The following is a 23,268-nucleotide window of genomic DNA, read 5'->3' on the forward strand; positions in this document are numbered from 1 at the left end:
TTGACGTTGTGGCCTTGAATTCATAATCAATGGCGTCATTTAGGAAAGGTCCCCCCAACACAATTGACGTGGGGTTCAGGAAACTGACCATGTCAACTGCAAATTGGATCCAATCTAGATTGATAAGAATGGGTCATGAATATGAAATAATGAGGATACCCCTCCAAGTTAGGAGTATCGGTGCAACATAGCCAAAAAGTATTTCTTTAAACATACGTGATTAATTTCCCTAGTTGGGTCACTCCAGAAATCTGTAGTTCTTATTTACAACTAATGTCTAATGAAATTTATGTCCATTACAGGAACCAATCCATGATAAGTTGATGAGATAACAGTGTTGGCCCAAAATTAAGGGAGAATCACAAAAGATACTCCTCCATTGCAGCAGGGTTCTTAGTTTTCGACTTGCTCGAAAACGAGTTGTGTTTTTTAGGTTTCCTTATGAGGGAGAAAGGCCGGAGAATGAATCTTGAGAAGCGACTTAAGGGGTCCTGAAGACCTTCCATCTCATAGTGACCAAATCGCCAATCTCTTTCAACAAAGGGTCGCTGTATCGGTTCATCGAGGCCTCCTGTTATAATAATATGAAAAGTAAAACATATCCATTAATCAATAGAATATCAGAAAACAAAAATTAACAAATAAAGATGAGCACCATCACAAATGGGGAAATAAGTGAACTTCTTCATGCACAAGACAAGTTTCAAGGTTCTTGAGAGTGGTAGTATTATATTGTGCGGAAGGAGGGGTCCGTATCCAAGTGGCCCTCTCCTTTCTTGGGTAGCTTCATTCACCTACCAATCTGAGGACTGATGTAATTGCGTAGTGAACTTGCTCTAATTTCAAGCTTTAGAAGAACCTAGGGAATAACTTTTCGTGAAACCGGCTTCCAATGGTGTACCTAGAGGCTTAGATATTGCCCCCAATATTCTTTTCAGTGTGGATATTTGGATAGAAAAAAGTTTATTAATGGATTACTTGTGCAAATTCATCCATCGTCTCGATTGAAGACACAAAGAAAAGGAAAATAGTGGACAACAAAATATGAAATTGAGGAAAGAGATAGTAACTTGAAACTAAAACAATATTAAGCTTCATGGTTTACCTGCGTACATCAGACCCTGTTTATTAACTTGCCGATAAAATGGTCGTGTTTTTTGTGCTTTAGCAGCTATACGGAGCTCATTCCACGCACCTTCACGGTCATCCCGTGTAATTTTACCCGTTGTCGCCACCTGAAATGAAAACATACACTCAAACTTTTAACCAAGAGCACAATCAGGGCTGTGTTTCGGGGGAACAAGCACAATAGGGAAAGAAACTTAAGCAAGAAAGGAGAAAAACGTTAACCTTAGTAAATAGATGGTACGAAGGACGAGGAATCCGGGCAAGACTATTGGCACGATCAACTGCTACAAGTCCAAACTTGGGACCATACCCATCTGCCCACTCCCAGTTATCAGAAATAGTCCAAAACAGGTACCCAATCACAGGTACACCCTATAAGTCAAACGTAGGAACTTATAACACCCATCATCGCCAAATAAAGGTATATTTAATTCAAAAACAACTGAGAAGTGCAATGGAGAATCAAACCATGATCTTGGCTGCATAAATAGCGAGCAAATGCTCTAGCAGATATGGCCGACGGATCAAATCAGTCTCATCAGATACCCCATTTTCAGTAATCATGAAGGGTACATTTAGATGTTTATATCTTTCATGGAACTGAAGCAGCACGCGGTACAAGCCATCTGGATATACCCCACGTCCAGATTCACTATACTCATCAGTCTCTACTTGCTTCAGTCCAGCACCACACACCACTTCCTGAAGGGCAGAAGATTAATGTTACAGTTGACTCGTCTTGCTCTATATATAGGTGATAGCAGCAAAAGACTGTTAGTTTACTTGCTAAGAGAGGTGAGGAAACCTGTCCGTAGTAGTTTATGCCTATAAAATCCAGCTTGTCAGAAATACTATCCACATATGAGTACAGAGTCAAGGAGTTAGCCAGTGAAACAGCAGCAACATCAAAGAGACCATACGGTCGCATAAATGAGACATGGTGTGCCACTCCAACTATTGGTCTTGATGAGGAACTGAAGAAGAGAAAACAAAAAGTTCAGACAAGTGACTAACTTTAGGATATAATTAATGATAAAATAAAGAAGTCGCACAACCATCCCTAGCAGAAAGGACTAAGGCATTATAAAGTAGTCAATTAATTAGGCAATCAGAACGCACGATCACGCTTGTTATATTCTTTAAACAATTGTTCTTTCCCAGAGCTTATACGAGGCAGAGAAACCTTTGTTCATGGATATATTCATAGGCTTTTGTGTGTGCAATGGCCATCCAATGCATGGCCTGTTGGAAAACACCAGTTGGTAGAGCAGAAGTGGCAACCTCCAGCATGTCAGGATGACCACCAGGCCAAGCACCCGCACAATAAGTAAGCATGCAGAAGACATGAGGCTCATTAAATGTTACCCAATAGTCTATCATATCTGATACACTGTCAGCAACAAGCCTGAAAAAAGAATGAATCAAAGAATCAAAATTTAAGGAAGAAAAAATAAAAGGAAAGAAAGAAGAAATGCTACATGATAAGAAAACAGGATAAGCACTAGCATAATCTAGACAGCCTAGCAAGCAGTGAAAGAAATCAGAACCCCAGAAGATAACTGGCAACTCTACCACTGAAAGGAAGACTCACTTTGTAAAATCCATGAAATAATCAGCCGTTTTTTCCATTTTCCACCCTCCATACTCGCCAGCCCATGGTGGCAATGAGTGATGGAACAGAGTCAACATCACCTTCATTCCATATGAATGAACCCTGTTGATGATCCACTTATATCGCTCCAATGCTGCATAATTAACCTAAAGAAAGGAGATACATCTGAATTCAGTCAAACTTATAATGATAGTCCATTTAAAATGAGGCAACACAGCGTATTAACCTGAAAAGATTATCAATGCAAATATTCATTAACTTGTCAACATTATATCTTTATGAAAAGGTTAGGTAAGGATGAACCCTATATGGTAAGAAAATCCTGCACCATTCCTGATTTCTTTGCCTATCTAAATTTCCCCAAAAAGCATCATCGTGTACCAAATGCTTAGAAAGTGCATAAACAGTAAACATCAGACTTACACTTTCCTTTAGCCCATTGAGCGGCTCTTCTGGCATAATTCGCGACCAATCTATTCCCATTCGGAAGACACTGATGCCAGTATCTTTAGCCAGTTTCAGTTCTGTATCAGGATCAGACCAAAACCTTAGCCTCTCTGCTCTGAGATCAATTCAAGAATCCATTACCCACAAGACAACATCAGTAATGTGAAATCCATAAATTTCAGAGCAGAATGAGAGCCAGAAATAAGCATGACTTGTTTTGAAATATACTTAAATTTCAAGTCATCAAGTTTGAAAAGTGAGGCTTACGGGTGCGGAACGTTGTGCCATGCAGCTACGTTATGATGGCAATCTTCGTCTGGGACAGGTTTTTCTACTTCTTCTTCTCCTCCGTCTCCTTCAATATACTTCTCATACCCTCTAATCATGGCTTCCATAGCTATCTTAAGAGGCTTCCTTTTTGTATCTGTTTTCGTAGCTTTTCCTGATAAGGAAACTGGCTGAGATCCACCATCACCAGTAGCAGAACCCGTTATAGCATCTGTGGTTTGCAGTTCCCCCTGTGACTCTGATTTGTCATCAGGATCTTCTTCTGCAAACTGGAGCCAAGCATCATTTAGCCTGTCTTCAACGTGTGCTGGAGCTGTTGCCAACCCGAAGAAAAACTCATCTTCTCCTTCTGCACATAATCACATAACGGAATACTTTTATGATAAACCAATCCGAGAAAAAAAAAAGTGCTTCTGAGTTCTGAAAATCTGATCAACCAAGTCTCACTCTATTTGAACCCCACTCAAGCAGAATAGTTAAGTACAATTGGCATGACAACATATTATATATATAAAGATCTTATATAGAATGGTTCCCTCAACTTCGGGATATATTTCAAATTTCGATTTGTTTTTTAGTGACCAAACTCAAGCCTCAACCTCCATTTCACCCAAAAAAAAAAGTTATCAAACTCATAATTAGTGAATGTTTGGGTGGTTAAGTTCCACAAATATGGATGAACATAAGCACAGCAACAACTGTCTTTAATTATAATGACAAAGAAATTACAAAATAAAAAAGGAAAGTGATAAGATAAGATAAGATAAGATAAGATGTCATTAGTGAGGAGCATATTAACCATTCATTATGGCTGTCATTAACTATGAGCTACCACAACCTCATTGAACACGAAGCATAATAGCATCATTAACATATATAATACAAAGCAATGACAGTATTAGCTAGCTCGCCAAAAATTAGAAGGATAAAATTTCTGTTCGTAACTTAATACACACAATTTAAGCTTCTTCACCTAACTTAATCCACAAATAAACAAGCAAAACTTCAAGTTTGTGCAGATTATAAAGCAAAATGATTAGAACTAGGGTTACGGTGTGAGCAGCTAGGGGAAAATTACAGTACCGCCGAGATTGAAGTCGGCAAGAGTCTCGTCGGACTCATCGATCGGCGATTGGAACGGCCGCAGATTCTTCTTCCAGAAACGTGAGAAAGAGAAAGCATTGGCAGCAACTGTGACAGTAACCAGCAGTCCGGCGAGCTTCGTCGCCGAGACGAACAGAGCTACTACCGTCATTTCTATTTGAAATCAGTGCCCAAATACTCGGACTGAGCATATATTATTAATTTATTTCGTTTGAAATGATATAAAAAGACCAATCGGGTAATCGTATGGACCCGTATAAGTAGTCCACGTGGCAGACACAGTTAACTACGTCGTAACGGAATTTGAATGGCGGGTGGCAGCTCGTGAGTCGTGTATAACGTGAGTGCACGCAAGTTGGCGATTGCGACTACCAGTCGCTTGAAATGACGGATGGAGCGGGGAGGTGTTTTGATTGTTTCATTGGATGAAGCTAATGGGCCCAGTACAACCCAATTAATCTCTGAGACAAAAGCTCATAAAGGCCCAACCAGTGTAAGCATGCCTAACCACAAGTGATGGCGGAAGGGGGAATCATCGAACCTAAAACCTCGGATGTATGGGTAAATGCTCTTAATCGGTTCAGCTACAAGCCCATTGTCATATCACATTAGTTATTCATTATTCAAGTCATGATTTTTAGGTCTATTATGTGTGACTAAATTACTGCCTTTGTCGGCAAATTTTCACTTAATGTGGTGAAATTCATAAAAAAATAGCACCGAGTTTCTAATTGTCAATGAACTTGCATTAGGTTAGAGCCCACCCTACTCTAAGGATGATTTTGCCGTTGGATGGTTTCATTAGTATTCGTCTTTTCACTAATGATGTTGTTTTGCTTTATATTACAAGAGACGTGTGTATTTAGTTTGATGAATCTCCTAATTTTATTTTGGGTGTTTTTTTAAATATTGTAACCTATATCATGCTTAGCATATTGCTCTTCTTTTTTTTAAATAAAAGGATCTAAATTGTTTATTTATATTTATTATTAACGGGGCAAGAGGGATTCGAACTTGAAAATAGTGATATTTGTTGATGTAAAGCGTTTGGTTTGTACGCGTCTACAAAATTTGGAAAAGCATAAAACATAGAAGGGTCCACGTACGAATGGAGCCATCCAATCCACCCAAACAGAATTCAAGAAAGAGTTGTTTAGAAATGGAGGGGAGTGAGTGACTATGATGTATGAGTGGGCATGACTTGCACGTATGATCTTAAGACTCTGAGAAAGAGCATGTTCTTTTATTTTTAGCACACTTGTTTCTCTTGAAGTGATTAAATAAGTGTTAAAAAGTTGGATAAAAGTTGTATGAAATCAGGTAATAATAACTTATCCACAACATGTTTTGTGATAAATATGCAACTATTAAGAGTTCCTCTTCCAATTTTCTTTCTGGATCAATACTTTATGAGGAATCTGCACAAGCAAACACTGTAAAAATGAAAACGAAATGGATGTCACTATTTTGCCTGCAAATTCTAAGTGGAGAGAAGTTCAAATAATTCACACATGCACACTCTGTGTGTGTCTCTGCAGAATCTTTGCAGGGCTGGTTCTGCTTTGTTCCTTTCTATCTTCTCCTTCTACAAAGGACCAAAACCCATGCAAATGCGTCTCTCTCTCTCTCTCTCTCTCTCTCTCTCTCTCTCTCCAAAGAAACAAAGAAGAAAAAAAAAACTATACCCAAATAGTTCCCCCAAGGACATGTCTCCAAGGCTCTGCTTTATCCCCAAATCGAATATGATTGGATTCCTCATTTGGTAATGAATAACTATCAAGTAAAAGCCTACTCTGCCTTCCACCTATATAGCTATATAGTGTTAGGTGTTGTTGTGCATCTAGGTACTTGGTTCTTCATCCAACTTGTGTCTTGGTATTCCTGTGATCTGTCTACATGGTACTTATATACAGTACTGATCTTCATCATTTATAGATCGATATAGACAAAAGAAAGCTTCAATTGAGAAATTCCTTAAATATAGACCACTTCATATTGCATTTCAATAATTCCATCATCTAATTTCAAGTTTTAATGGAATCACAGATCGTTCTAACAAAAATAAAGAAAATCGTAAGTTACTAAATCATTTGATTGCTTTGACATAAACACACGCGGTTTTTTCAAAATTCCTACATATATATATAACAAAGGAAGCTTCAATGGAGAGATTTCTTAAATATAGCTCACTTCACATTGCATTTCAATAATCCTACAAATCTAATTTTCAGGCTTTAATTCATAGAAACTAGATCGTTCTAGTAATAAAGAAAGCGATTTATCATTTTAGTGTGATGACATAAACACACGGTTTTTTCAAACAACATCAAAAAAACTACCGTGTAATATATAGCTTCAAACTAGTCATGCATAGGTCACATCACCTTCCCCATCTGCGCAAGACAAACTGAGCTGTTCATGAAATATCTTGAAGGTCTATTGCATTTTGCAGCTGCTCCATTCATTCATTCATTCATTTTATATCAGTACACATTAACCTGCTCTGTGCTACAACAATATCTATTTCTTGTACCAATTAATGTGCCTAATTGTAGCAACCCTAATCATAAAATATTCAGACTCAGGATATTGCCAATGGCATCATGAGGTGGGGCAAAAGCCAAGACAGAAAATATATGGATATATGTTAACAAGAATTGAAGCAATGGTGGTGGAAGAGGTCAACCATATCCTGCAGCTGCCGCCCTTAGAGACCAGTTTAGAGGCACAAGTTGAGCTCAGAATTTTAGGGCATATGCACTCAACTTCTGATCTCAAAATTAGATACGTGGGACTTGTGAGCGAATCAAATACATAGACTCATAGTTGCCGCCAGCTTTACAAAGAAACAAGCCAGTGAGGATCTCCCAAAGCTGAGAGGACCCAAACCTCCTTGTGATTAAAAACAAAATTTAAATTAATTAATTAATAATTCAATATTAACAAAATATTAGAGAACGCAGGCCAAGGAATACTGGGGAAGGTGATCTCTTCCCTTTACTTTGACCATATATATCTTGGGAGACTGTGATTCTAATGCTACCCCTTCCCCGCACGCCCTTGAGGCTCCATTTCCAACAACCCTCAATAATTTTTTATAGAAAAAAAATTGCATTTAGTTCATAAATAAGAATTAGAGTGAGCATATTTTTGAAGTCGAATAATAAAATATAGTGAATTTTAAGGTTTCTTGCAGTTAACAAGATTCCCTGTTCCCTCCGTCTTTGTACTTGCCTTTATGCTTCAATCTAGAGATGGCACTTACCTCCAATATAAATTTTGTGTCAATACAGAATCAGAGATTCTCTTTGTTTGCGGTTAAAAACACAAATGTGTTGGCAAAGGACCTACTAGTAGTGTAGTAATTTGGAGCAATTGTTTTCTTAGAAAAGGTCCTATTTCGAATCTTAGCATTTGTGTTGTGTGTGTATGTTTAATATATTATTGTCCTTCTCGATAAGAAAGATCTTTATAAAAAAAAAAGAATACAACTGAGATTTTCTTTGTGCGTCTTTCATATAAAAGTTATATATATGTAAAATTTGAAATGTGAAATTCTTGCGTTGTGCACACAAATGTGAAATGTAATTATAATATACATGCAATACTAGGGCTTGTTTGTGACTACTTCTCTAGGAAGTACTTTTGCTCATAAGTGCTTCTAATAAAAACGCTTTTATTATAAAAATCTTGAATTTTCATAAAAAAAATTAGAGTACTTCGTGGAAAAACATTTGAGAGTGCTTCATGAAGAAGCACATGGTTGGCAGTTGTTTCTCCAGGAAGCGCTTCTAAACTTTTCTGTCAAACTCTATCAAAAGCGCTTTTAGTTATCAGAAAGCGCTTTTGGCCCTTCCAGAAGCACTTCCAAACATGCCCTAACTCTCTATGCATAGTTTTTACATTGTAAACAAGGATCATTGTCCTTGGTAAAATAACATTAATGTTTGATGATTTCATAGCTAAGCTAGCTGGCTTTCGTTAATAATAGTCAATGTTCACGGCCTTTAAGCAGGCTGTTTTTTATTCTTTAAAAATTATTAAACAAATTATTAAATTTTGAGTCTGCCGTACTTGGTGGTTAAAACAAACAAAAAGAAAGTTTATTAATTTATCGCCACAGAAATCTCAAAATTTGAGAACCACACGAACACTCGACCCCCATGGCCCAACGGTCCACAACCTGCCACGTGGACCACGAAGAGCTCAGAGATGGTCCCTGTTTGATGGTACGGACACGACTCTCCAGAGGGTGGGGGTAATAATAATATTTGGGCCAAGCACATTTTGGCTTATTGACTGACTGTTATTTACTTGCCCCTTTTCATTATTTTTCACCCCCAGCGGTCGGCCGGGCAGCCCGGGCAGCCACACGGCGGGCAGAGGTCGCTCTGGGCTGACGTCACCCGCTCCGTTTACATTCTTTCTGGGCCTTGGACCTGTCGCTGTCAGCCCACTGCCAGTCCCCCTCCTTTATAAACACTGGCCGTTTCCTCACTTTTTTTTCCACATAAATATTTTCCCTTTCTTCCCCCTCTCTTCATAATCTCTCGATGTGGGAGTTTTTCAACATCTCGATGAAAGCCAGACACAAATTTCCACAGCGAGGTATGAAAAAACCCAAACCAAAGCTCGTTTTAGAATGCGCCCTTTTTTCATTTTCAAGTTTCAACCCTACCATTTCCATGTAACAATCTAAAATGTCATCACACGCGTTGATAATTAATATATGTTCTGTGTTTTGTATATATATATATATATATATATATTTTTTCAGGAGGTCTGCTTGAAAGCAGAGGCCGAAATGGAAGCTCTGAAAGCGATCAGAGCTGGAGCTTTGTGATGTTGTTTGGTGATGGTTGATGTGAACTGGGGGCTATCCTAGCTGAGCTTTTTCATTCTTTTCTTTTTTTCTTTCGTTTCGTTTCGTTTTTCGTCGAATTCTTTTCTTTCTTTCTTGACCTTGTAAGACCTTTTCTTGACCTTGTAAGATGTCACGCCGGGTCTGTTGTGTTTGTTTGTTGTTTTGGTCCGAGCTCTGTGTGAGAATTCTCTCATGTAGAGCTTGGCCTGCGTTTCTCCTTGTTGCCGCCCAACTCATCTTCTCCTTCCTTGTCTATCCCTCCTGAGCTGTTCCACAATTATTTGATGAAGTTAATTATAGATATGAAGCCCACCATAGCAAATTCCCATCAAACTCAAGGACCTTTATGCAACACACACTATCTCAACTCAAGCTTGGTTCATGCAATTAAATTCGACTTGGGTCAGGGAAATGCTGACTGTGTGTGTGGTCCTCCATGTCATTATATAGAAAAAGAATAAAAATGCAAATTACCCTAATATATAGCTACTAGCCTCCTATCCTCTGCTGTTACTATTATTCTGTTAATTAAAAGGACCATCAATTCCAATATTGTATTATTGGATGTGCAGAAATATGCTGTTGCAGAAAGAGAGAAAGAGAAGACAGAGAGTGAGAGAGTGAGGCCTCAGTTTCGTTGTTTTATATGTTGTTGGCTGAGAAAGTAGGAGAATATATTTTCTCTCAGATCTCTGTAAGAAGAGTTTGAACTCGTGACTGCTCTGCTCCAATGTACAAAATATATCTATCCACTGTTGTATTATTATTATTATTATTATTATTGCAGAGTGGAGACCTCCTTTTCTAAATACTTTTCTGTACCACGGAAAGTTTCTGCTTCATACAAAAGCAGCTACTAAGCAATCTTCGCATTTCGGTTAGGTTAAGCGATTAGGGTTTGATTTCCTCCAATGTAATTAAAAAAGAGTTAATAAATTAGTATTCAGAAATTCAAAAATAAAAATAAAAATTTATTGACTGAAGAATATGTTAGAGCACAAATAAGTACATGTCCCACCAAGGTACAGCTAGAAGTAACTAATGCTTAAATCATGACACGTGTTAGGTAAAAAAGTTTTTACCAAGCTGATTGTGGGGTGAAAATGGTGGGTTTTTAACTTTGCATATATTATTGATCAAGATTCCCATGCTAAATTTGGAACATATGTCAGCATCGTATTGAAAATTTTGCATGCCTTGTAGACCACATAATGGCTTAGGTTGCCAGACCTATTAGTCAATCATTCATGCACAAGTGTTTGTGCTTTATTTCAATTTCATGTGTCGCGAAAATGATGTTTCTGTAGTTTGTGTCCAACTCTAGTTGTTATTTTTGCGCATATTGTGCAATCTTTAGGGTGGAATTTCTAACTTGTACTTTTCAAACAAATTAGGTTCCTCAATTTCTACATTTTGAGCGGGAATAATAGAATAAAAGGTGGGGTTGAATAATAATAGAAATGAAAACGTATGGCCTTTGAATAATAATAGAATAAAGGGGACCTTCCTTGTTGTTACTAATTGAATTGTTGTTATTTTATTTTAAATAAATAAATAAATAAATAAATTAGAGGTTTTGAGTACTAAAAGGAGGTCAGGAAAGAGGGTGGTGGTGACTTGTAGCACAAAATGATGATGTTCACAAGTGGGCATTGAAAAGCTAAATTCCTTTTAACCTTCTCCATGACAACAAAAAATTAAAGTAGCGAGGAGAAGTTGACAGGGAAAATCTCATGATTTCCCTCATATCCCACTATAGCTATTTTGTGTTGGGTATTGCCAGCATCGGCCCCATTTCTTCCACCCCTTTCTCCTGCTTTGGGTGACATGCTAACATGCATGGATGCCTCTTCTTCTCTTTGCTTAGGGTTGTTTCATTTTCCTTTTTATATTCACTTTTTCCTTTCTCGAATTATTCCTTTGAAGACTAGTGAAAAGGTGGAGGGTGATTGACGTTTTCAATAATGATTCGTACCAAATTTCAACTGTGCTTTGCAATTTCATAAAAAGGGCCTGGTCAAGTAACCTGGCTTCAATTCCGTGTGTATCAGTTTTTACCCTTCATCTTCTTTACTTTGGTCTTTGACAAATAAAAAAGGTAAAGAGCCCTGACCTGACTTTCTCGGAAAGTTTTTTTTATTTTTTTACCACACTGTTTGGTTCATGGTTTAAATGACTAGGCCTGAAAACAAAAAGGCCCAAACTCAGCTAAATCCGCAAAACTTTGGGCTTGATAGTGTACACGAGCATTGATCGCTGGACACAAATGTACGAGGAGTGTCCGAATGTCAGACACTCCGACACTTTGGACTTAGTGGAGTGCCCGTTGCAACATAGATCACATCACCTCCCTCTCCCGCCAAGTTCCCGTTACCTCCATTTTATAATATTATTCTCCCTCCCTCCCTCCTAGGGTTTCCAATTTCCCAATGTCGCAGTCCCCTTTCAACAAGGGAGACCAAGTGGAGGTCACAAGGCCAGGCCATGGCTCCACCGGGCCCTACTACCCAGCCACGGTGCTCCGTCCTGTATTTAAGGACAAGGCCCACATGTTGGTCCAGCACCAAACCCTAACCACCCCCAACGCCGACGGCTCAAAAACCCTAACCGAGATTGTCGAATTGCGCAATGCCAGGCCTACGCCCCCCAAAGAGCTCTACCAGTTCTTCAAAGTCGGTGACGACGTCGACGCCTTCAGAGATAAAGGGTGGTCTCGCGGGACTGTCAGGGATATTTTGGAGAATTCCAAGTACTTGGTTGCGTTCCAGGGTCAAGAATTTCAGTGTCAGCAGTTTAATTTGAGGCTGCATAGAGAGTGGGAAGATGACTCGTGGGTCCCTCATTTTCAACAAGAGGTTTATTTAAAAAAAAAATTTAAACTTGTTTTCTATGTTCTTGCTTGATGGGTTCTTGTTTTTTTGTTTTTTTGGGTGAAACTTTGGTGCGTTTAGTTTTATGTTTGTGCTTCTGGTGCTGGGTTTTAATTTCTTTATGAAATTTTTGAAGTTCACTCTGGAATTGATGCGTTTCAAGTCTATTTTAATTTCCTTTTTATATCCTTATGGTCTTTTCTGTTAGATAGAAATGCTATAATAAGAGTGCAATGACATTATATAATTTGTTATATGTGTATGTAGATTCTTGCTGCAAGTGGTTGTGGTTGACATTCAATTATTATGTTTTATATATATATTCAAGCAAATATGTCTCAGGCAGGCAACTAAGGAAAATGGTTTGAAATCATAACTCGATTTTAAATTGCACATGTTGTCAGCTGTTATGCTTTGCTTTGTTTCTTGACGTTTGGTGCAACTTTGTAAAGTGGCTTATGGTATTTGATTTCTGATATTGACGTTATGGTAATTCACTGGTTGCTAATGCCTGCCATGTGTATGGGGACTAGTTATGCATTTCTGTGTGATCGTTCTTCTATAAATTTCTTGGTTTCGAATGTCTACTCAGTTTGTGAAATCTTGAGCTGCAGAAAACGTCACCGGTGAAGTCCAGAAAGTTGGTATTGAAACTCAAGTGCAGCAAGAGAACATCGGGGGCAAGCTTCGAAAATGGGACTGTGGTGGAGGTTAGCAGTGATGATGAAGGTTACAAGGGTGCTTGGTACACTGCTAAAATAATTGACCATATAGGAAGCGACAAGTTTCTGGTGGAATACGAGCATCTGGTAACCGATGATGGAACAGAGCTCTTAAGAGAAGAAACATATGCAAGTTATATTAGACCTTGCCCCCCTCGGCTTCCACCAGTTGCTCAGTTCAAGGTGCTCCAGAAAGTCGATACTTTGTACAATGATGGATGGTGGGAGGGTACCATTTCCAAAGTTCTAAGCGGCTCAAAGTATGTTGTCTACTTCAGCTCCACGGGTGAGGAATTAGAGTTTAAACATTCCAATTTGAGGCCTCATCAGGACTGGATTAATGGACGATGGATCCATGGTTACATGGTATGACTTAAAGCTGTTTATTGTCCATGTCAAAATCATGAAGCAATGTTTTTGACTTTTGTTTCTTTTGTGTTTGCTTGAGATTATCATAAAATGAGAAAGCATTACTTATGGGAAGCTTTATGAAAAACAAGAAGCTATATTATTGAGGATCTCTAATTAATTGCTGCATATTTTTGTTTGGTGCAGGTCAATAAATATGGATATGATCACAAAGAGTTTGTTGACAAAAGGAAATAGATAAATAAGCAAAGGAGGCATCTCGACTATGCACTATGTTGCTTTTTCCAGTATGTTAATAATGTATAAAGTAGGTTTAGGGCCAGTAACAACTGTTGTATGAGGATATTCTGGAGAGTACGTTATGCCACACTGAATTTATCAAATTTAATGGTCCTCCATCATGATCACAAATTTCATTATTTGGTTGAAAACATGCACTAATTCTTGAAAATGCAGGAAAATTCTCGTGAGGAGGTATCTACATCAGTAAATTTCAACAGTAGATGCATAGCTGAAGGAAACTATGCCAAATTTCTGTAGGGCAACAGAGGTAGAGGTCAATAGTGATGAAGGTTGTTTTCTTTACATATTTCAGGCATCTTTGAATCAATAGTTGATTTTGTCATAAGTCTTATGTGCTTGACTGATTGTAACCCCTGGATAGTACCAAAGTTCCCCATTCAGGATAATCTCGGTTCAGCATCATATAATCATTTCTAGCAGTTTCTTTACATCATGTAGACATTGCTGTTCTGGATCTGGACTTCCCTCTCTGATATTATCTCCTGTGACGAAACCTATTCTGTGGAGAAATGACCATCTGTAACGATCGAGGATTGTGTTTGTGTAGAGAAATTGAGGGTTAATCCTTAATTAGTCCTAGTTAGTAGGTATAAATCGAGGATTTGAAGTAAATTGTTGTAACTTCTTATTCTTCTGTTCTTTCCTGGTAGTGGACGTCTTTATATGTAAGATAGTATCATTTGTTACTTAAGGTTCCTCAGGCAACCTAAAGTTGTTCTGCAATCTTGAAGTCCTTAACATCTACCGATATCCTTGTTATAATTTTTGTCCTTTGTACAAGTCTCATACGGAACATTTTACCTCCATGCTAATGGCAAGAATATGAAGGTTGCCTCCTCCTTTATTGAATAATCTATAAAAAGAATACGAACTCAACAAAAAAAATAATGGGGACATGTTGAGTGTTCGGAACATACAAAAATGTATTCGTTTCCTTTTTTTCTGTCTTCTAAACTTCCAACAAATAAAGAAGTTTTTTATTTTTTGGTTGGAGCGAAAAAGGAAGTTAGGTTTCAAATTAGGGTGACTATGTAATATCCACTTGGGTTCAGCCTGCTATGCGCGAATGTGGCCCACTGTCATTGGCCAACTTGTTAAGAGCCTACCAAGCCTAAATTAGATCGCCACCGTTTATAAAACTTCATCCTGGCGCATGTGCTTGCTTTGTCCACGGATCTACTTCTCTCTTTCTGGATTGAATTCTGCGGACAATCCTTAATTTTCTTCCAATCCCTATCTTTTATAATAATAATAATAATAATAATAATAATTTTCCCAAAATTAAGATCAAAGATGCTCCCTGCTCCTTTTTGAAGGTAAACGTGGTGCACTTTGAAACTCAGAAGTGAAAGCCCACGTCTTCTCATTGCATCAAACGCAATTTGATCAAATACCCATCTCGAAATCACCATCTGGTAAGAAAATTCCATACCCTTTTCAAGATTTAGGTAACTGGGTAATCTGAATTTTGTTCATGTTTATTGGAATTTGATCATGAATTCCCCAAGATTTGGTTTTTTTCCGGACGAAGTTGTCCTTCAAATTCTTTCAAGACTTCCCATTAAGTCACTTTTCAGGAGCAGAATTGTTTGTAAACTTTGGTATAGATTGGTTTCTGATAAGTATTTCATTCATTTGTACAATGAAGCGTCTGCTAAGAACCCCGTGCTATTGGTTGAGGTTTCTGATTCATTGGGATCAAGATCAAATCTGATTGTTGTTGACAATCAGAGGGGTGTTTCTGAATTCTCCTTAGGTTTCTTGAAGGACAGAGTTAAGGTTAGAGCCTCATGTAATGGTCTGTTGTGTTGCTCTAGCATACCTGATAAGGGTGTTTACTATGTATGCAATCCTATGACTCGTGAGTTCAAGTTGCTTCCAAAGAGTAGGGAAAGGCATGTCACTCGATTTTACCCTGATGGTGAGGCCACTCTAGTGGGATTGGCCTGCAATTTATCCACCCAGAAGTTTAATGTTGTTTTAGCCGGTTATCACCGTACTTTTGGTCATAGGCCGGATGGGACTTTTATTTGTATGGTATATGATTCTGAGTCAAACAAATGGAGGAAGTTCGTTTCGTTTCAGGATGATCAGTTCACCCATATGAACAAGAACCAAGTTGTGTATGTGAATGGTGCTCTTCATTGGTTGACAGGCAGTTGTTCTTGTATTCTTGTGCTTGATTTGGATTATGACATTTGGAGGAAGATGTCGTTGCCCGAACAAGTGAGTTGCAGATCTGGAAATAGGTTTTATTTGTTGGAGTCCGATGGTTGCTTGTCTGTGGTCCAGATTTCAGATGCTTGGATGAGAATTTGGGTGTTGAGGGAATATGAGAGAGAGGAATGGCATTTGGTGGATACAGTGAGTCTTAGATGTATCAAAGGACTTGTGCCAGGCATCTTCCCCATATGTCAAACTGGTGAATATATTTTCCTAGCAACCCATAAGCAGATTTTGGTGTTTTATCGCAAGACTCGTGTGTGGAAGGAGATGTACTCTGTGAAGAACAGCTCTACACTCCCATTGTGGTACTCGGCACATGCATTTCGGAGCACGATTTTTTCCTGTCATTAAGACGTGGACTGCATGTAATGAACTTGTGTACATAAATTTCCTATGTTAAGTAGCCGATTGTTGTTTGTCAACAGTTATCAACATTTGACGTATGAAATGTAAATTATGTTCTTATGTGTATGGCTTTGGCTTACTCTTTTACTGTACATCCTTTGTTTTCTGCAACTTTCTTTTTAGCCTATCCATCTTCATATTGTGCTGGAATGTTGGGGCTTATCATAATTATTTCTTGCCCGTATTTCTGTAACGAAAACTATTTAAGATTCGATGATTCATGAAGATATGAATGGATTTTTTCAGGATGAAGTTGTTCATCAAATTCTGGCATCATTGCCTATTTAGATATGGATATAGTTGAAAACTTTATCCTTCAGCATTCTTCTGGATATTTGAGTTGGTCTTTGTGTCGCATAGAGATTTTGACATCTTCTCTGGATATTTTAGTGCAGCAGCTGTGGGGAGCACGGGAGCACGAATTTGGTGTTTCACTTTCTCTTAACTCTCTTTTTTTGGACTAACTAGCTTAATGATAGCTCTCTTTCCTGTGTTGAAACATGCCCTATATTTGAATCCCCCTTGCTAAACAAAAATAAAAATAAGAAGAAAAACTCTCTTTTCTGGACATCTATTTAAGATGAGTATGTGCAAGCAATTATACTGAGGAAGGTTATTGCGATTTACTATTTTGTTAATCAATTGTGATCCAAAAATCAGAACAATTTTTAAGTCGAGGAAGACAAGTTTAACTTGCTATCTTTTTCGACTGACTGTGTTTTAACCCTAAGTCTTAAACAACTTTTGATTATATCATGTTTGCGCTATATAAATTTTGTTCTGATTGCGACCATAACCATCCTTATGAGAGGGGCGCCCTAGTTAAGGAAAACTGGAATGTAGCTCACCTTGACTGTATGTGAGTCCTAGTTAAAGTAGGGCGTTACATACACGGCGATGATGCAAGTCACGTCTTTTAAAGAGTTGTGCTATTTATCATTTTAAGGTAATTTATAAAAAGTAAAAGTGTAATTAGAATTAGATAATAATAAAAAGTGTAAATAGAAGAGAGGTATCCTCTCCTCTCTCCCGTTGGGGAAAAAAAGAAAAAAAGAAGAAGTAGAGTAATCAAAATGTACAAAATGAAAGTTATTGATTTATCGGCTGTCAAAGAAAACTAATGGGCTTAGAACCAAAAATACAAAAAGGGGACACGTGGGATTTCAAGCCCTGATGACAAGTATAATCTGCGGCCCGGCCAAGCCCAATCCGGATTTGGAATAAAGAATTCCAGTGAGCCAAACAGACCTTCATTCAACGTCTTGGATGAGGGACACAGAAAACTCCTTCGGCTTTAGAGCTTCATGAGTGTTTCTCTGTCTTTTTGCAGACCCAAAAACTCTGACATTTGTATTACATGCTGATGGTCAGCTCCTTCATTTACAGAAGAACCCAATTGGTCAAGCCTGCCACTTTCATATTCTTTGGGTTCACGTTATTATCTCACTAATCGCTTTGTGTGCCTCTCTCTTTCATACAAAGAAATCTCTTCTTGCTCCAGGTATGTCCGTACAAAATCTTAATGTTAAATACTTATCTACCAGTGATTATAATTTGTGGGTTCTGCTCGATTTCATTGTTTTCATCGAATTTTATTTGCTATGTTGCGTTGCTGAATAGTTGGAAATGGGTTTTATTCCTTCTTCTTTTTTTCAAATATTTGGGGCTTTAAATCTCAAATGGGGTTTTTCATTTTTCTCTTTTAATTCAATTCATGGATGATAAACATGGTGTTTATAATACAGTGTAATACATATTTCTTCGCAAGAATTTTTTTTTTGGGTTCTTTTTGTTTCTTGCGAAATGAACAATGTAAGTCTCAGAAACTAATTTTGTGGGTTTATTTTGCATGAGCTTTTGGATATTTGTTGGCTTGAAATTCTTGAGTTTTTCTTATTTCTTCAGCAGTTATGCAGGTTACCCCAATACTGATATGGTTTCCATAACCAATATATGGTGACCCTTTTTGCATGAGGGTTGCTTACTGTGTTATTACTACTTCTACTCTTTAGTAGAACTCCAACTCTAATTGAAGGCCCTATTATCAGCAAATGTGGGAAGCTTTGATCTTAACTGATATATGACTGTCATTACCGTTTTTCAGTTTGATAATTAATTTATAAAAACAAATCCAAGTTTTATTTATTTAAATGATGTTTTGTAGTTCTATACAAAAACTTGATTTTATGTATATATGCATCCTTGTAATTTTATTTATTTTTTAATTGCAGATTGTATTTCTCACATGGAATCTAGCATCCATGACATCACTGCTGTGAATCAACTATAGATCGTTTAGCTTGACTTCTTTTTAAAACAGTACGTCAAGGCCTTATACCTTATGGCTCGGAAGGGTAATCAACAGAAGAATGGGGTAGATCGCCAGACATCGAAGCACAAAAAGAAGGGTGCAGATTCAGGGTGTACACTGGCAGAAACGAAAGGGCAAGGGAAAGCAAGTGAGGTGAAAGTATTCCCTGGAGAAGAACTACCAAATGGTGACCAGCCAAGCAGTCCTCTTTCAGCCAGTGGGAGTAAAACCAATCATCCTGGAGATGAGAATAAAAGCAAACCAAAATCTGGAAAGCTTTTGAGGAAAGATAAACAAGGTATGGATGCAATGCGGGGTCCAGAGGAGGCAATGTCTTTAGGGAGTGATTCAGGTGATTGCAATGGAAACAATGAAGCTCCAAGCATTAGAGAAGAAAATGGGTCATTACCTCGGAGTGACATACGCCGTAAACATACAAAAAGAAAATTTGGGTCCTCCCTGAAACGGTGGCATATGAAAACTTTGCTGAGTCGGGTAGAGTTTTCAGATAGCCTATTGGTTAGAAACTTGAAGGCATCAACATTGTCCTTCTTGAAGGTGGCTAGTGAATGGCTGCAGAGGCACGAGCCTATGTTTCTTACCGTCAAAAGTAACATACTGAACGCTCGCGATTATGTCAATACAAAGTTTGAGCTGGCATATCCCATTGTTCTGAAGTGGCTTATGCAGTTTGGGAGTATATTGTTTCTTTTATCAATGGCTTGGTTGGATTGTACCGTAAGGGGCATCGATAGCTTACTCCGGATGGGGACAACATCCTTCTTTTCCGTTATATGGTGCAGCATTCTCTCAGTAGTTGCTATGGTTGGGATGTTTAAGTTTCTGATTGTGTTGGTAAGCCCTAGTACTGCTAAGTTGCTGCTGACCACTGACTTCATTATAACCAGAAACGTTTTATACTTGTTTTTTTTCTTTTCATTATTGTAATTGGGATTATTCCTACCTATTTCTTTCAACAAAATGCACCCGTGTCTGGCCCCTTGTCCTTTTACACCTTTTTGGTTCTTTCTGTTTGCTTATGACTTGTTGAGCATCCAGACTTTCTGAATGTTCCTTTTGGAATAATTATTTTCTGCAAAGGGTGCATTGATGATTGAGGTTAAGATGCTCTGTTAAGTTTTGTGTTAATATGCTCTCATAACTATTGTAAATACCTAGGTCTTTGCTGCTCTGATTGGACTTTTCATTGGCTTCATGCTTTCGATTTTGGTGGTTGCTATTTCTGGAGCTATTTTCTTGTGGTTCTATGGAAGCTTTTGGACAACGGCACTTGTAATCTTCTTGGCAGGTGATTCTTTTACCCTCTTACATCTGCAGATCATCTATTTCAATTATGCATACTTCCTCATCATAGCTTGCTGAGCTTTATCATTCTCCAACATTCAGGATTGGCATTCACACTGAGCCATGAGCGTGTTGCCCTGTTTGTCGCCACTGTGTATTCCATTTATTGTGCTTGGACATATGTTGGATGGCTGGGTTTGCTTATGGGGTTGAATTTATCTTTTATCTCAAGTGATTGTCTGATATATTTCTTAAAGAACAACGTAAATCAGCAGAGAAGACCCACTGGATTCCCTGATCAAGCATCTGGAATGCAAGGTCAACCAGGCTTTTTTAACGGTGAGCAGGAGCATGCTTCATCCACTGAAAATGGGCCATGGTTTTCTGCTGATCGTAGCCCTGGAGTACCTTCAACCAGTGGGGCTGATTCTGAGATAACCTCTGAAGATGAAGTAGTTCGGCTGCTAAACTGTACTGATCACTATTCAGTGTTGGGATTGTCCCGGTTTGAGAATATAGATGTTTCGTTACTGAAGCGGGAGTACAGGAAAAAGGTACGTGCCATTTTTTGTTTGCTATAATTGGCATGAAAAGGGATATTTTCTAACTTATTTGTTATTTCTTGTTATGTTATTCTCTTCGAAGTTTCAAGATCTGTATGGCCAAGTCTGAGATCTAATTTTATTTTCGTTATATTAAATGATGACCTTTACTTTCCTGAGATTGGTTTATTTATATAGAACTACTGTTTCTTGATAACATGCTGTATAATATTTTAAAATACTTTCTTTGAATAAGGTTGTTATATTTCTTATTAGGCAATGTTGGTCCATCCTGATAAAAATATGGGAAATGAAAAGGCTGCTGAAGCTTTCAAGAAACTTCAGAATGCATATGAGGTGATCTTTTGATACCCGTCGCGATTTTTTAATGATCTATTTGATTTTTCATTCTGATTGTACCATTGGCCTTTTTTGTTTATATCTTTTCTAGATTTTACTTGATTCATTGAAGCGAAAAGCATATGATGACGAATTAAGGAGAGAGGAACTGCTGAACATTTTCCGTAGATTTCAAAGTGCTTCACAAAAGGTAATATACATCCTCTTTGTATGCGTTTTTGTAATTGGTTTGAGAAAATGAAATCTGCTGACCAATCTCTTCAATAACCATGAGGATTAAGCTTGAAAGTGACACGTGTCAGTTGGTTCCCCCAAATCCAAGGGGGTCCTTCCATTCAACTTTGTCATTAACTTGGAATTGTTTGTAGAAAGTCGTGTAATTTTGGTCCCATCCCATAGATGTGGCTTCTGCCAGGAATTATTTGCTCGTTTTAACTCAATAAAATTCTAAGGGCTGTAAATCATTACTTGTTCTAAGTTTGTTTACATATCCACCTTACCTAAGCTTTTACTGCAATGTGTTTCCTAGAATGGAGGGCACAGTGTCTTTCCTTCTGGATTTGCAAACCCGGAAGGTGATGGTGAGGACCCATTTGGAGATTCTAGGCGGATTGCCTGCAATAAGTGTGGCAACTTTCATGTCTGGGTACTCACCAGGAAGTCAAAATCTCAAGCGCGATGGTGTCAGGTTGTCATTTACCTTTACAGTGTTTTGTGATGTTCTATGAGTTTGCATTCATCAAATCCTCCTTAAGCATGATGCTCCTTTTTCATAAAGATGAGAGATTTTGCGCCTGGTTCTGATGTTTTCTTTGTGGAATTTCTCTTTTGAAAGGATTGCAAGGATTTGCATCAAGCAAAAGATGGTGATGGGTGGGTTGAACAATCTTCCCAACCCTTCTTCTTTGGATTTTTGCAGAAGGTATGTGTATTTATATATGTTGGAGAAAGCTTGTTATATATGTGCATTTGGATTGTCTGCTCTTACTAAGTTGTCATCTTCATGTGCTATTATGATTCATTGTTTGCTAGTGGAAAAAAAACCCTTGAAGAAAATGATAAAGAATTGTTACGATTATTGACCATTAGTATCTGAAATGCATCTAATACAAGATTATCCTTTTTGAATAATGTTGCACGTGCAGGTAGATGTTCCATCCGCATTTGTTTGTGCAGATAGCAAGATATATAATGCTACCGAGTGGTATATATGCCAGGTAATTCAATTTCAACTTTTTTCTTCTTTAGTTTTTCATTGATGTCTTTTCTCCTTTTTCAAGAACACTCATGCCACACCCACACAAAGTTCTTGTCATGTTGAAAGCAAATGTACATGAAGCTAATTTTTGTTGCAGGGAATGAGATGTCCAGCCAACACTCACAAGCCAAGTTTTCATGTGAACACTAGTGTGACCTCCAAGCACAATACTGGAAAGGGAGCAAGTTCAGGACAAAGAGGAGGCCGGATGCCGGCATCTATGGAAGAGAACATGACAGAGGAAGAATTCTTTGAGTGGTTACAGAATGCAGTGCAAACAGGCATGTTTGAAAATTTTAGTGCCGGCACCTCCACTGAGAGCCCATCTGCCAAATCTGGAAATGGTACCACCAAGAGCAGTAGTGGCAGCAACAGTGGCAGTGCTAACAAGAGAAAGAAAAAGGGAAAGAAGCAATGGTGAGTATCCAAGTTGTTCCCATTGTCTAATCTTTGTAAGCATTAGTGAATCTGATAAAAACGTATGTTTCAATGTTGGCCTATTGTCTTTTTTCAGAAAAAGGAAGGCCCGAGGAAAGTTTGACTTCATTAATCATAAGTATAGAATCCCCCATTAGCCTGCATACTACAGAGTTTGTATATCGTTTCATCTTTCTTAATCGTCTTAGAATTAACTGCGGACCGCTATACCCGTTCGAAATAGATTGCCAGAAGTTTAGGCAGTTACATTTTCGCAGCAGAGCAAGGCAATAATGTTCTTGCACTGCCTATATTTTGCATTTGGTATGTGTAGGGATCTGAATTGGTTGGAAGGGTTGGACGCATGGAATGATGATCAAGAAAGAATGACGTTAGACAATGCATTGTTATGTTCATGGAAATGGATGATATGTGAAGCCAACTTATTTTTATGAAACTTGATCAGGTGCATGTAATCTGATGGTTAGCCTTTATCTCATCAGATAAAACCCTTATGAATATAACCCACTTCAAAATCCATTAAAACAAGATGATTATATCTTTGAACTTGTAGTGTTGGAATGTTTTTCCAATCTCCAATGGCTCAATTTGAGTTTGATTCTCTACAGGGCACCTAATTAAAGCGAGGAAAGTGACAATGGGAGTTGTGTCAGTTCTTAGTCAATTTTAATTTGGGTTGACACACAGCTTATATAAAGATTCCAGAAAATTAATTT

At 38.0% G+C, this 23,268-nt stretch overlaps 4 protein-coding genes and 1 long non-coding RNA gene across 6 annotated transcripts; 4 read left to right on the forward strand and 1 right to left on the reverse strand.

Annotated features, from left to right (window-relative positions):
* Positions 1 to 142: 142 nt before the first annotated feature.
* SFR2 (Glycosyl hydrolase superfamily protein) lies at positions 143 to 4,779 on the reverse strand. Its single transcript, XM_021952830.2, has 10 exons — positions 4,559 to 4,779; positions 3,455 to 3,824; positions 3,164 to 3,302; positions 2,720 to 2,886; positions 2,312 to 2,533; positions 1,934 to 2,102; positions 1,597 to 1,830; positions 1,351 to 1,500; positions 1,106 to 1,235; positions 143 to 571 (listed from the first exon to the last, which is right to left on the reverse strand). The coding sequence occupies exons 1-10, from the start codon at positions 4,728 to 4,730 to the stop codon at positions 360 to 362; spliced, it is 1,965 nt and encodes a 654-aa protein (XP_021808522.1). The 5' UTR covers positions 4,731 to 4,779; the 3' UTR covers positions 143 to 359.
* A 3,875-nt stretch (positions 4,780 to 8,654) lies between these two features.
* On the forward strand, positions 8,655 to 10,224 carry LOC110752467 (uncharacterized). The gene is made up of 2 exons (XR_002525996.2): positions 8,655 to 9,187; positions 9,357 to 10,224. It is a non-coding gene; the product is annotated as an uncharacterized LOC110752467 (long non-coding RNA).
* Positions 10,225 to 11,750: 1,526 nt separating this feature from the next.
* Positions 11,751 to 13,800, forward strand: LOC110748434 (agenet domain-containing protein). The gene is made up of 3 exons (XM_021948413.2): positions 11,751 to 12,298; positions 12,928 to 13,401; positions 13,591 to 13,800. The coding sequence occupies exons 1-3, from the start codon at positions 11,873 to 11,875 to the stop codon at positions 13,639 to 13,641; spliced, it is 951 nt and encodes a 316-aa protein (XP_021804105.2). The 5' UTR covers positions 11,751 to 11,872; the 3' UTR covers positions 13,642 to 13,800.
* A 1,041-nt stretch (positions 13,801 to 14,841) lies between these two features.
* Positions 14,842 to 16,430, forward strand: LOC110751629 (F-box family protein). Its single transcript, XM_021952131.2, has one exon. It carries the CDS (start codon positions 15,202 to 15,204, stop codon positions 16,282 to 16,284), a length of 1,083 nt encoding a protein of 360 aa, XP_021807823.1. The 5' UTR covers positions 14,842 to 15,201; the 3' UTR covers positions 16,285 to 16,430.
* A 1,145-nt stretch (positions 16,431 to 17,575) lies between these two features.
* On the forward strand, positions 17,576 to 23,098 carry LOC110752207 (Chaperone DnaJ-domain superfamily protein). 2 transcript variants are annotated; one of them, XM_021952817.2, is made up of 11 exons: positions 17,577 to 17,839; positions 18,570 to 19,504; positions 19,829 to 19,958; positions 20,057 to 20,508; positions 20,773 to 20,853; positions 20,948 to 21,046; positions 21,386 to 21,544; positions 21,692 to 21,778; positions 22,002 to 22,073; positions 22,212 to 22,531; positions 22,629 to 23,098. In XM_021952817.2, coding segments are annotated over exons 2-11 (2,226 nt in total). In that variant the 5' UTR covers positions 17,577 to 17,839; positions 18,570 to 18,679; the 3' UTR covers positions 22,630 to 23,098. The 2 variants fall into 2 exon arrangements, with proteins under 2 accessions (XP_021808500.2, XP_021808509.2); XM_021952808.2 differs by having other exon boundaries at positions 17,576 to 17,839; positions 22,212 to 23,098.
* The last annotated feature ends 170 nt before the right edge of the window (positions 23,099 to 23,268 follow it).

Source organism: Prunus avium, chromosome 1 (genome assembly GCF_965620075.1).
Source record: "Prunus avium chromosome 1, drPruAviu1.hap1.1, whole genome shotgun sequence".
NCBI classification, from domain to species: domain Eukaryota; kingdom Viridiplantae; phylum Streptophyta; class Magnoliopsida; order Rosales; family Rosaceae; genus Prunus; species Prunus avium.

Bases quoted from the DNA above. Each gene is read 5' to 3' on its own strand.
- SFR2 (XM_021952830.2), bottom strand. From the start codon at position 4,730: ATGACGGTAGTAGCTCTGTTCGTCTCGGCGACGAAGCTCGCCGGACTG. The intron at 3,825-4,558 runs GTACTGTAATTT...GATTATGTGCAG, and splicing joins TGCCGACTTCAATCTCGGCG to AAGGAGAAGATGAGTTTTTC. The intron at 1,236-1,350 runs GTTAACGTTTTT...TTTTCATTTCAG, and splicing joins CGTACCATCTATTTACTAAG to GTGGCGACAACGGGTAAAAT.
- LOC110748434 (XM_021948413.2), top strand. From the start codon at position 11,873: ATGTCGCAGTCCCCTTTCAACAAGGGAGACCAAGTGGAGGTCACAAGG. The intron at 12,299-12,927 runs GTTTATTTAAAA...CTTGAGCTGCAG, and splicing joins TCCCTCATTTTCAACAAGAG to AAAACGTCACCGGTGAAGTC. The intron at 13,402-13,590 runs GTATGACTTAAA...TGTTTGGTGCAG, and splicing joins GATGGATCCATGGTTACATG to GTCAATAAATATGGATATGA.
- LOC110751629 (XM_021952131.2), top strand. From the start codon at position 15,202: ATGAATTCCCCAAGATTTGGTTTTTTTCCGGACGAAGTTGTCCTTCAA.
- LOC110752207 (XM_021952808.2), top strand. From the start codon at position 18,680: ATGGCTCGGAAGGGTAATCAACAGAAGAATGGGGTAGATCGCCAGACA. The intron at 20,509-20,772 runs GTACGTGCCATT...ATTTCTTATTAG, and splicing joins AGCGGGAGTACAGGAAAAAG to GCAATGTTGGTCCATCCTGA. The intron at 21,779-22,001 runs GTATGTGTATTT...TTGCACGTGCAG, and splicing joins TCTTTGGATTTTTGCAGAAG to GTAGATGTTCCATCCGCATT.